The sequence below is a fragment of the Hydra viridissima genome, unplaced genomic scaffold (genome assembly GCF_058129835.1).
Source record: "Hydra viridissima isolate aposymbiotic clone 2 unplaced genomic scaffold, HvirCarnegie_v1 scaffold_7, whole genome shotgun sequence".
In the NCBI taxonomy this organism is placed as follows: domain Eukaryota; kingdom Metazoa; phylum Cnidaria; class Hydrozoa; order Anthoathecata; family Hydridae; genus Hydra; species Hydra viridissima.
In genome coordinates, this window is record NW_028324306.1 from 3,534,037 (window position 1) to 3,547,005 (window position 12,969).

Genomic DNA, 12,969 nt, shown 5'->3' on the forward strand with positions numbered 1-12,969 from the left:
GGGTGGGGCTGCGAATTTCTGTAATTCAATAACGGTTTTTTTGTCAGAATCTCTTTCTCTTCTAACTCAATAAATTCATCAAGTTATTCCCTTTTTCTTTTAACACTGTATCATTGCTGTCCGGCTTTGAACGCATTTTGTTATTAGTTTTAAATTGCCTCAGTTTTCTCTCAGACTGTACAAAAATTAAAGAATTAGAATGGGATTGAAGAGCAGATGCTCCAATATTCTTAAGTTTTTGATTGCTTCGCTTATTTTTTCAGCAATGACTTAGGCAAGTCATTATTTTGTCCTAGATGCATTCCTCCTCTTCATGACCTTTTCTGATAGCAGTCTTGTTTTTGCATGCACTGAAGACTTTCCACGCAGAAGCTACATACATATGATTATGATTCTTCTAAAGACACAGGAAATTAAAGTGACAGAGGAGTTTAGGAAAGCTAAAGCTTTGACTGCTGATTAGAAAAATTCACCAAATACAGTGAGCCTCGTTGAAGCAAAACTTCAGCCAAAAGATTTAAAAACATCGATGCAATTATAGACTTCAGCATTTTCTCTATATTTGTTTAGAGTTATAAAAATTGTTTTTAATTCATTTAGCTACAGTATATACATATGACCAAGCGTTCATTTTATTTTCATAAGTAATATTTTTTTATTGCTTAATGTAATTAGAAAATATACCAAATTTGTTGAAAGCCGGAGATGGAGGGCGTGGAAGTCAGCTTTTTTTGTCTTAACTTCTCGCGAATTTATCTGTTCTGCTCACGTTGAGAAGTGTCGAGCTCTTTCTTGTTTGAAATTTTATTTACAGTACAACTTAGTGCACTTCACTCAGTGTTTGTAAAGTTGATTTTGGAACACAAGAGCTTAGGTCACTAACGAGGTTATACTTAATGAGACATTCGAGATCTTTTTTTTAAGTGGGATACTCATTAACAGGAAGCCTACACCAAATTTTAATAACACTCATTGAAGAAACCTGAAAACTGGTAAAAAAAAAAAAAAAAAAAAAAAAAAAAAAAAAAAAAAAAGAGCCGCGCAAGATTTCTTCGTACGACATTTTTTTGTCTGATAACTTTTTACATTAAAAAGTTACTTCCAATTAAAAAATCGCTAAGATTTCTTTATGAACTTAATTGTTTTTATATACTACTAAAAAGTATATGTAGGGTTAGATTGTTTTTTCCTTTCTTTAAGAACATCTAAATTAAGTGTCTAAATTAAAGTTTTCCCTTCGATTGAATCATGATGTTTCTTGGTATTGCTTTTAATACCAAACAAAACTTCCAGGACCGTGTAACAACATTTGGTTTGTATAATCAAATTATCGAATACCTTGAGAGAAAAAATTTGTAAGCATGCCTAAAGCAAAGTTGAAAAAATCTTAGCCAACGATACGTTATCTTTCACATACTCGTAAAAAAACATGTCGATGCAAACAAGGATTGTGAGATTTTTGAACTTTCCCCTTAATATTATCAAAAAAAAAAAAATAAATAAAATAAACCACAATAAATTTCACTTATGACAACTAGCTAAAGAACGGTTTTTATATCAGAACTCAGCTCACTTATACCGTTTGTGGTAGAGTGCATATTTCCGTTCTGAGAATTGCATTTAAAAAGTCGCTCTTTGTCAAATAGCTTCAGCTTACTGTACAAGTCGGCGGCAAAATATTCCAGAACGCCATCATAACTTGGCAGATAATTAAGATCGATTATGCCATAGTTTCCAGTTCTTTCTTCTATTATAATGTCTACACCGAACAAATTAAGATTAACTCGACTGTTGATATGTCGCAATAACTCGGTAACGATTTCGCTATCAAGTAGCTGCTTACAGGAACCGGCAGTCGTACGAAACTTCATTGTTCGAGGGTTTTGTTCATGCAAATCTTCGTTATGAATATCACGTTTGGAAACAGTCATGCTGTCAAAATAAACGGTAGGCTCAATGCCACCTACTAAATTTTTCACGGAAGGCCTTTCGCATATATACATTTTATCGCCAACAGCTGCAACTTTATATAACATGCTGCCGTGGTTAACAAACTCTTGAATCACGCAAGGGGCAACAATATCGCATGCCCGCCTTTCAGAAAAAATGATTGACATATCGTGCGCTTCCGCATCACATCGTGTAACAGGCGGCTTGGTTATGATTGGAAATTTAATACCACCCTTAGCAATTACATCTAAGGCATTTTTAACATTGGACTCATCGAGGAATACGTATTTCGGAACAAAAACTTGTATTCCTTTCATGGTAAACTGGCAATCTCTCATAACTTCCATAGAATAGAATCTATCTGCTAAACGGACTGTTTCTTCAATAGGGTCAAGCATTATAATCGATTGATGAGATCGCACATAGCTGACGAGTTTACGTAACTTAGCATTTCCTTGCTCTTCACCTACATTATACCATTCCAAAACCTTTTGAATAATGACATCAAACGGTCCCTGCTCAGCTAAACTTTTATTCATATCAATAACAATAAATTCCATACTGCCATCGTCACAAAGTTTCTCAAGTAAGTGAGGCAATTGGAGCTTAGTTCTGGTGTATTCCACTATGCATATTCCAACTCGCAGTGGGATCATCTTCTCCAAATGTCAAAAAAATTTACGCCGTAACGGCAATTCTTTTTCTGACCTACATTAAACACGAACAAAAGACACAATAGAATTTAAACATTCGAATTATAAACTTATTTACTCATCAAAAAAAAAAACTAAACAAAATGCTTTACAATATCCTTTAAGTGTTTACATTACATGTAACCAGAAAAAAAAACCAGTGTAGACCACAAAGAATGCTACAAGCTGCTTTTTTATATATATAGATTTAAAAAACTTTACTCTGTACTTCAAATGCGCCTAAAAAAGTTTACTCGCACATAACATTAGCGAGGTATTTTAACATATATATATACAACTTCCGACGTACAATATACGTTTTATTTTGAGCGAGGTAACCTTACCTAATTATAAAAGTCAGCAAGCTTAAACGTATCAGTTGTTGTTTTTCACAAGGAGATGTGCGTGCGAGAGACTTTCATTATAAAATAAATAATTAAACATTCACAAGAAATCTGATTGGTGCAGTTTTAGATTTTCATTCAAGTGAGATTTTTTTTCGATTATTTTTTGAAAAACAAATTCAGTAATTCGGTATGTTAAATACCTGAGTGATTACCTCGCGCAACGAGAAACACTCTTCGAGATAACTTATTGTTCTGAATATGATTTTACACCCAGATGAGCAGAGCAAGGTAGATCTCATACCAACCAACTTTTAAAAAAAAATATTAAAAAAAAAACATCTTTATAATATCAACTCAAATTTACTAAAACATAGTAACAGCGAGAGACTGGCAATTCTTGATAGAAGATCGAGAATATTCTCTTTAATAAATAACGCTTGTTGAAAATTTTAAACTCCTAGATCGTTAGCAAAAGTAACCGTCTAATACAGAGAAATGTGTTGCCTAATACAAAATGAGAAGGCTGTCGACACACTTACAATAGTTTAAAACCGAAAAGTGAAAATAAAAAATAAGAAGCTATGAAAAATGAACCGGAGTTTTAACAAATTGTTTTCGTTTATTTTAACAACCTTTTACATAAAAACAGTACAAACTCCAACAGAAGTATTGTATGAAAAATACACATGTTGAAAGTAACGTAGTGCCGAAAAATCTTAGATCTTGAAAAGTCTTAAGGTCTCAAAACGAACAATAAAAACTACTAAACTAGAAGCTATTTGCTAAATTTAAAACAATAGGCATAAAAACCAGAGACCACTTAACAAGTTTTTATATTTTCTGAAAGCTAGAAGCGGTTTTCCATAAACCCGCAGTCAGACTAGACGCTAAAGCAAACAAATTCTTCTGTACACAAAATAAGGTAATAAAATAGATCGAATCAGCTCTTAATACTCTACTGAACAGACATGCCATTGCTTGCACACGTCTAATGTAAACGATTAAGTCCAAAGAATTCGCTTTTTATTCAACAACATTTCATCAACATTTTTACTGTTACTAAAAGTTTGATTTTTTAGTGGGATAATTGATGCCATACTTTCACAATAACGTTTGTCATGAAATACAGAAAATTATGTCTATCAAAATGCGTACGACAAAAAAATCGGTGCGGAAAAATGTGCAAAAAAAAAAAAAAAAAAAAACTCTCGACTCTACTTAATTTAAAACGAAAAATTTAAAATCTATAATTTAGTAGTGCCGTTTAAATCCAACCTCAAAAGGACAATTTCTTTGATGGAGGAAATCATTAGGACACTAAAACAAAACTGTCAATTATTTATTCAGATAGAAATGAATGAGCCTTGAACGTTTGTTAAAAAGGTAACAGCGAAAAGACACGAAGAAGGAGGCCAATCATGAAACCGCTAAAAAACAACGTAAGAGTATTCAGAATTGTGCTGAGGGGTAATTTACATTACTAGGATCGCAAGAAACGATTAAGTGCTTATCATGTTTAAAGACGAATGTAAAAAGATTTTGTATCTGGAAGAGCATAACGCAAACGCTTGTTTAAAAATTAATGTCGTGAGCTGGAACATAAACAACGTGGAAAAATAAAAATTATAAAAGTTAAAAAAGATTGTGTTAAATATAGAAAATGCATTAATAATTTAAAAAATAGAAACTTATATAACTGTTTCCTTATTATTCATTAAGTATATAATAGTTATATAAGCTATATATTATTTTATAATTGCTTTCTTTTTTTTTCTTTTTTTGCAAATTCAAAAATATTTATCATCCGAGAAAATATTAACGAAGCTACGGATCAATTAAATTTAAATGTTCCGAGGGGAAACTACTTCGTCATAACTGGTCATTTAAAATTTCTACAAAATAAAATTCTTAAAGATGAAAATCATCAGTACGAAATAGTAAGAATTAGCAAGAAATGTTTTTTTTTTAAATTTCAAAACTTCTTTCAAAAGAACGATTAAAGGAAGCCATAACATATAACTTAAAATAAAACCAAAAGATTTTTTTTAAAAAGCTACAACCATTACAAAAAATACTCACTCTTTTTATATTTTTTTGTCTTCTTTAAATATGGCTTTCTTACTCTCAGGATTTGTTCTTGTTTGCAAAATTGACGACATTTTATTATTCAGATCTTTTTACAACGGTCACAGATTTTATGACGTAATCATCAATGAAAAGAAATGTATTTCTTTAATGCTTTTATATTTTAATGCGCACAACTTAAAAAAAATGTAAAACCGGACTATCTAGCTAAAGTTGGTTTTAAACTCGCAATAGCATCATAAATTAATCAATTCAAATACACTCTCCATTTCGGATGTTTTCTACGATCTCATATCATAATGTAAAAATTCCAAGAATGAACAATTTAATGCAAAACTTTTTAGCGTTACAAATAATATTAGTTTTTGTTGCAATAACAAGATTTTGTTGCAATAACAAGATTTTGTTGCAATAACAACAGAAGTTGCATGTTAAAAATACAGAAATTCATGATTGTTTTACTTATAACAAACTCACACTAAGTTAACATAGAAATGTGATAAATCTTTCTATTAATTATAAATAAGACAAAAACTTCGAGAAAAAAAAAATTATCTCAAAAATTTACAGTTGTTAAGGACGTTGCTATAGCAAATTTAAAAACATAAACGGAGAGTAGAATGAGGAAACGAAACTTTGACGATAAAAAGGTTATAAAAACTTGAAACCATGATTTGAATGGAAATAATTTAATTTTTAAGAGTCAACTTATCTTATAATCATCCCTAATGATTTACAGATCGTTGTAATGGTTTTCCAATCAGATCAAGAAATGCAGAATAGAAATCCAAAGACATAAAATACTTTATCATTTTGTTAACATACTTGTATAAATTTTGAATGAATTGGTACAAATTTAAATATTCACATGAATATATTGATATTTCTCAAAACGTTTTATAAAGTGTTTAATAATTTAATGATTAGAAAAGATTACACTTGATGAGAACCTTTTGCTATTATGATATACTGAAATTTCTAGAATAATTTGGATAGTGGTAAAAAAAAAACAAAATCTTATCAAAAAAAACTAAGTTTTCAAAGTGAAATCATTTTAGTAAAGTTTTTCATAAACTTATCAGTAAAGCAGCTGACAATTGCACAAAATCCATGTAAACTATAATATTAACTTCAACAAAAAGGTATGGAATTGTGGGTAATTCTTTCCACAAACTTCTCCTTTTACAAGATCATGTATCCTTTACAAGATGGGTTCTGGGAAATGAAACTCTTCAGTTATTACTTTGATTGTTATCTATCGCATCTAAATTTAACTGGTCAAATATATCATAATATATTTTTTATACTTCTTTTTTTGCCTTAATACAACAATGATTGAAAGTTTGTTTTAAAGAACAAACAGTAATCAAGAAAGAAACAGATAAAATATTACTAATATACTTTATGTGAATATAAAAGGTCTTTATGTGTTCATTATTGCAAATGCCTCATAATGGAAAAAAAAGTGCCTAAATCTAACCATCAGAAAGAATAGAGGTTCTTTTTTTCAAAAACTTCAAATTTAAAGTTGAAATTAACACTTGTTTTTTTGAATGTACAAATAAAAAAAAAAAAAAAAGTAATAAAAACTCTAAACTTAAGTTTTGTGATTCAAAAGACTTTTTTTAAAATATCACATAGATGGCACATGATTTATCTTTTCCTCCCAATAATAGTTTCTATTGCTTTTTAAAAGGTTTACATACTTTTCAAAACTTAACTACAGAAATATTTTTTTAAAAAGTGTCATTTAGAACTAAAATTTCAATCTCAGACTTTTAATTATTTTTTTCTAATATTACTGTTAAAATGTTAGCATACAATAAATAGCCTCCTAGGTCTTTAGTTCTAATAAGGAGAACCTCTCTTTATACCAGATTTTTAAAAACCATTAATGCTTAGCTCAGTTTAATTATATTTTTAGACTTATTAGCAACTGCATCTGGCATTTAATCTTATACAATATTATCAACAAGTTGACCAAAAAAACTTAACTGTCATTCTAGTATGGAAAATTTAACAATCATCAAAAGAATTGAAAGAAAATGACTAGGTATCAGTTTTCCCAAAATGTTACTATTTTAGTTTTTGTCATTAATTTAATATTTACCATTTATAAAACCAATCTTCAAAACACTGAAAGATTTTTTTAAACTTAAAAAAGCATTTTGTAAAGTATGTTACACCAAGTTATATAAATAAAAAGGTCAGCATACCTTAAGTGAAAAACTATTGGTAAGCGATTCTTAGATTGTCAGGTGAGGTAAGTGGTCATTTTTCATCATGAATGATTATTTGGAAGTTTACCATTTCCATTAAGCACTTTCCTTATTTAAAAAAAAATAGTTTTTATAAATGTCTAAATCCAAAGTAAAATATCAAGAGAAACTAAAAATAACTCAAATTTAATCAATAAAAATTTAGGTTAAGTTTTATCCTGATATATCATAATTAAAAATGTTTCCTTAAAAATATATTGATAATAACTATCAAAATTAAAGCTTTTTATTTTAGTTTAGCAACTACTTTAAATAGCTTTTAAAAAAATAAAAAATTTTAGCCACATGATATTTCAAAGCCATTAAAAAATTTGTAATCTTAAATTAAATATTACTTGGTATTACAACATACGCTCTCATTTTTTTAATCAGATTAGCGATGTCATTTAGTCATAAATAACTTAATGTTCATTTAAAATTTCTTTTTTAATGCAGATTACGAGAGATTTTTCTCTAAGATAAAGAAATAGCTCAAATGTTTTAGTTTATTAATGGAAAGTAGACTGACTTATATTTTACAATTTAGTTTTTCTTGTAAAACATTGAATCTGGTCAAATTTACTTTTAAACCTCATACATTTTGTTAAAACTTCATAAACACAGTAATATAATCATCATTAGTTTTGAAACTCTGAAGAAATTTCAAAGTAAAGAAAATAATGAATTGCCTTGGAAATGCCTGCAAACATGAAATACGAAAATAAAATACAATAGCCTACTTAAGCTGATTATTTTAAAATATTTTTAATGGGTTATAAAAACTTATGGTTTCCATACAACTTACGTACAGTCTCAGTCATATATAGCTATATATTTGGCTAAATTTGTACGTAAAATATTAACAACCGTGTAAATAAATGGTAATGTTAATAGAGGACAGGGTTGTGGTCTTGTTTATGTATTAAATCTTTGATATCGCAGCTATAATTGTATAAAAACTGTCCTCAAAAAAAAAATAGAACTTACAAATATCCAAAAAGTTAATCATACAATAAGCAAGAATCGTCTTGTTTTGTTACCAGCAACATTTGTGTTATGAAAGAACACCGAACTTTTTTTTACGTAAATGGTAACATAATTCATTCGGAAACGGCAAATTCTCCAAGCTCGGACACGTGTTCAGTTCTCTACGCTTCGCATTAACAAAAACATTTATTTTTGAAGAGAAAAAAAAACAGAAAGAGAATAAACCGGCATAGCCTGTCGAACAATCCATGTTTTATTCGTGTTAGCGTAGGCGAAAATAAAAGCATACAAAAATTTCCCTTGCTATTGAGAAATGTTCTTTAAGTTTACTAAATTCTTGCTGTTTTTAAAAATGACAAAGTTTTTAAACTTACTTTACAATTCGTAATGCTCAGAATGTTTGAGTAAGCTATGTAGGTTTCATTTCTGAACAAATAATGATAATTATCGAAAGTGAAACTTTTTTTTATAAGTAGTTTTTTGACCATAACCTGGTACTTAAAAAACCATTTATTCATTTATTTATTTTTGATTAAGTTTATGACAGTAGTTCTCAGCATGATTTCTAAGAAACCAGAGTAAAATCAAGTATGATAAATTATAACAAAAAACGACTATATATTATGAAAGTTGACAATGCCAAAGTTCTTATACCTTGTCAAAACATGTTCAGCTGTCCGATCAATAACACAAGAGAGCTTTAAAAGAACATTGTTTGTGTGTAATAAGTTTCTTACAATGTGAGATTAATTCTATAACACTCTAATTGTATCTATGCAGATTTCTGTTGTTGGTTTTTTTGGCGGGTTTGTTTGATTATTCATAAAAGACAAAACGCTAAAAATATTGGCAGCCCATTTTTGGTGTGAAGAAGGGTATATATAGCAGTAACTGAAATAAAAAATTTCGTAGTTACTTGAGATCGGGTTTAAGGTTTCTTTTGAAATAAAAAACTTCAAAAGAAACTTAAACCCGATCTCAAGTAACTACGTCTCCAAATATCCTTTAACTATCTGAAAATAAATGAAATCTTTGTATTACAATCAAAAATGGGTGCACAGGTCTAATTTCTTTTAAACCTCAAGTTCTGATGCATTTAGTTTTATAAACTGCGACAGATATTTTAATGTGTTATGGTCTATGATAATATTATGACAACCACAACTTAATATGTCCTGTAAACAAACCCTGCAATAAATATCTTGTATTAAAAATTGTCAGCATGCTTAATATAAATAAAAAGGCTTGTTTAGCTACGGACGGTGTTTCACTGCCTAAGCTTGATTGTAGCCGCTTTTATAAATCTGAATATTTATTAACAACTTGTACTAGTGTACACTTTATGATTTTATAAATTTTTTTCGAGCTGTATTATTTTTGATGGACAGATATGGACATATAAAAAAAAGTGTTATGGACAGATAAAAAAGCGTTTGACTTACCTATAGACAAATTATCCTCCGAAATATTTTGAATTTACAACTGCTTGAGAAAATTAATTTGATTTTTAAATTCTTATTAGTATATATATATATATATATATATATACATAAAACTGCTGGGTTTTGCATTTAGATAATTTAGCTGAACGGAATGTCATGAACAGAGTGTCATGGACGGAGTATCATGGAAAGCATCAGTAATGAAAAAAAAATGAAAAAACCGTTTCATAGCAGAATTTTTTAACATAAATTATCTGTATAGCTTATTGTACAATTACCCAATTCAGTCCAAGTACAACCTCAGAAAAATTGTTTTTGTTTGGAAATTTAAGCAACATTAGTTACCAAGTTTCCATTATTGATAATTCAAGGATCTAATCAACGCTCTTCTGCAGGTTTTAAAACTTGTGTTTAATTGACAAAGCAAAGCTTTGAAGTATTTTAAAGTATAATATAATCTTAAAATAGAATCATGAGTCTAATCGACGACCAATATTTAACAACACAATAAGAAATTTGATTTTTGTGTTTTAGTTTACAACTTTTTGATTTTTTTTCTGAAGATTCTCGCGAGCAGCCTACAGTTACGAATAATTTGAATGTATGGTTAAAAATACCTACATTACAGAACTTTTGGTGATCCTTTCACATAAGATCATTTTAAAGCAAATTAGTTTAAAGTTACATGAACTTAAACCCTTAATGTTTTTTTTTAAAAAGTGTATGAAAAGTTTGCTTGTATTAAAGATAGTGACTTAACGTGGAATATCTTTTAAAATGCAGGAGATATCCTATTTTGGTGGATAAATTGTCTTCAATATAGATGATTAAGCAATGCGGAATAACTATTGTTCCTTTAAAATACTTTATGTTTAAATATAGCAAAAAAAATTAGCAATATAAAAATGAACTAAGAAAAAATATTTATTCTTGGTTCAGTTTTGATAAAAGGAAGCAAGTGACATAACAATTAAGGTGAACAACCACAAAAAAAGAGGATTTTTTTTTAAAAAATCGAAACTAGGATGTATAATACTTTAACGATCCATTTTAATAAACTTTTATCTGATTCATTTTTAAATTTTGCATATTTTGAATACTTGGTAAGTTGGTATAAAAAAGCGTCATTGACAACGGGCCTAGCAACAACATTATTTCAACGATACTTTGCTTGACCTGCAACATCTTAAGATTGGTTCAAGCATTTTGCTTTAAAATTTCAGGAGTTCAACTTCGCAGATGAATGGAATAACTGTTTGAATTGTTTAAATCTTCGTTCATTTTTTGGTATTTCATTGTTTTATCATATACCCCCTGAAAATATGTAAAAAACGCAAAATCTTAACAAAAAGGCTAAATTTAATGGTTTTCTCAGATTTCAATTCATTCCCTTTATTTTATGTGTTAGCATATAAATACCAAGTTTTAAACTTTGTCTATAACTAAAATCGTATTGCAAGGTAGAAAAAATGCTTGATTTTAACGTGATTTTGATTGTTTTTTGCTTTTTAAAGAAAGATCTGTTCAGCGATATTTACGCTTTAAACTAATTTTATGTCAACTAATTTAAATCAAATGGCATTTTAAAATGTTTTGTCGCAATTCAGAATTTGTTTAAAAAAAGAATTCGAGTTACGCAATTTAAAAAGCTATTTTACTTCTATGACTATTTAACCAAAAAAAAATTTTTTTAAATCTGAGAAAAAAGTCAAACTACAGTTGCGCCAGTATATTTAGACGTGCACGTATTTAGACGCGCACGTATTTAGACGCGCGCGTATTTTCATAAAACATTGAACAATTGAGTTTAATAATTTGCTTTTGAATATGGATTCCGATTTTAAAAAAAAACAACCTTTTTTTAAATTTACTTATATCTAATTACACTAAAATTAAAAAACACACACATACTCGCACAATTATATATTATTTTATTTTACATACATTTTTTAAAATAAAATTAATATTAAAAAAAGAGAAAAAACAGGTATCGGAAAATGTATAATATTTAAAATCAGCAATTAAAAATTAACCCCCATAACAATGTCAGTTATTAAAATTGTTTTTTTTTTAACTTTGTATTGCTCTGATGAGTTTAAATGAGGCTTTGATAGGACTGATTTCAAAATTATTTCGAGTTGGATGTCCAACTAAGTTTTTCACAGCACTTTTGTCGCCTTGATCTATCTGCCACTGACAAATTATAAAATGTAGTTGACGTCTTGGTAGCTCAACTTCTGGGGCCTGCCAGGGATTGATCAATCATTTACAGTATTTCTAGCTTTATACTTAATCTTTGTTGTTCTCACCTAATTTACTGATAAATCAACAACTTTTTTGCAATCTCCCTGTTAAAGATTCGTTTTTAGAAAACCAACAATTTGCTACATTGTACAGTTGCTTCATTTGTACAGTTTAATTCATATGACTTCATTTACCAAGATTTACCAACTCCAATTCCAATTGCTAAATCTGTTTTCTTTTTTTTTTTTTGAAAAATAAAAATTTTAGTTGCGTCATTTAAACATATTTTCAATGATAATTGCTAAAACAAAATTAAAAAGTTGATAATTATTTGCAAAAAATTTTCGAAACGCATTATTCGATAATGGAGATTTTCGAAACGCATTATTCGATAATGGAGATTTTGTCTGTGATGAATAGCATGAAGTTGTCTTAAAGGGATTGAAAACGAAAGAATGGAATGAAGTTGGTTATTAGAAAGTATTCTAAACTAAACATATATTCTTTTCCTTAGCCATACCATAATTGGTAAGTTAGCAATTTTAGTATGAACGCTAAGTTTGTAATTGTAGTATGAACGTTAAGTTTGTAATTATAGTTTAACTTAGCAAATTTAAAAACAAATTTAAAAAAGAGCGGTGTTTAATGAAAATTGAAAGTATCATTTGTATTTTATTTATACACTTTTACAGTATTTCTTTAAAAGCATTTCATTTCAATAATAACGCGGAAAATCTTAACATTTGTATTGATTAGAAAGATAAAATTTTTTAGAAGATTTGATATGTAAAAACACGTTAGATAAAATTGATCTTTTTTTTAGGCAATTAAAGTGGCAATAGCTGTAGCTTTCATTTTGATTTAAGGCATAAGTATTTAATTCATAAATGATCGATCTAAATTTTTTCGGAATTAACCCGTACGATACACATTTTTTAAAGGATTTTAAGCGTAATTAAAATTA

At 28.5% G+C, this 12,969-nt stretch overlaps 1 protein-coding gene across 7 annotated transcripts; it reads right to left on the reverse strand.

Moving 5' to 3' along the window:
• Positions 1–1,448: 1,448 nt before the first annotated feature.
• LOC145183891 (inositol-tetrakisphosphate 1-kinase-like) lies at positions 1,449–9,059 on the reverse strand. 7 transcript variants are annotated; one of them, XM_090092821.1, is made up of 4 exons: positions 8,974–9,021; positions 8,320–8,485; positions 7,291–7,396; positions 1,449–2,658 (listed from the first exon to the last, which is right to left on the reverse strand). In XM_090092821.1, exon 4 carries the CDS (start codon positions 2,604–2,606, stop codon positions 1,539–1,541), a length of 1,068 nt encoding a protein of 355 aa, XP_089948947.1. In that variant the 5' UTR covers positions 2,607–2,658; positions 7,291–7,396; positions 8,320–8,485; positions 8,974–9,021; the 3' UTR covers positions 1,449–1,538. The 7 variants fall into 7 exon arrangements, with proteins under 7 accessions (XP_089948947.1, XP_089948945.1, XP_089948946.1 ...); XM_090092819.1 differs by having other exon boundaries at positions 7,291–7,401; XM_090092820.1 differs by lacking the exon at positions 8,320–8,485 and having other exon boundaries at positions 7,291–7,401; positions 8,974–9,059.
• Between the last annotated feature and the right edge of the window lie 3,910 nt (positions 9,060–12,969).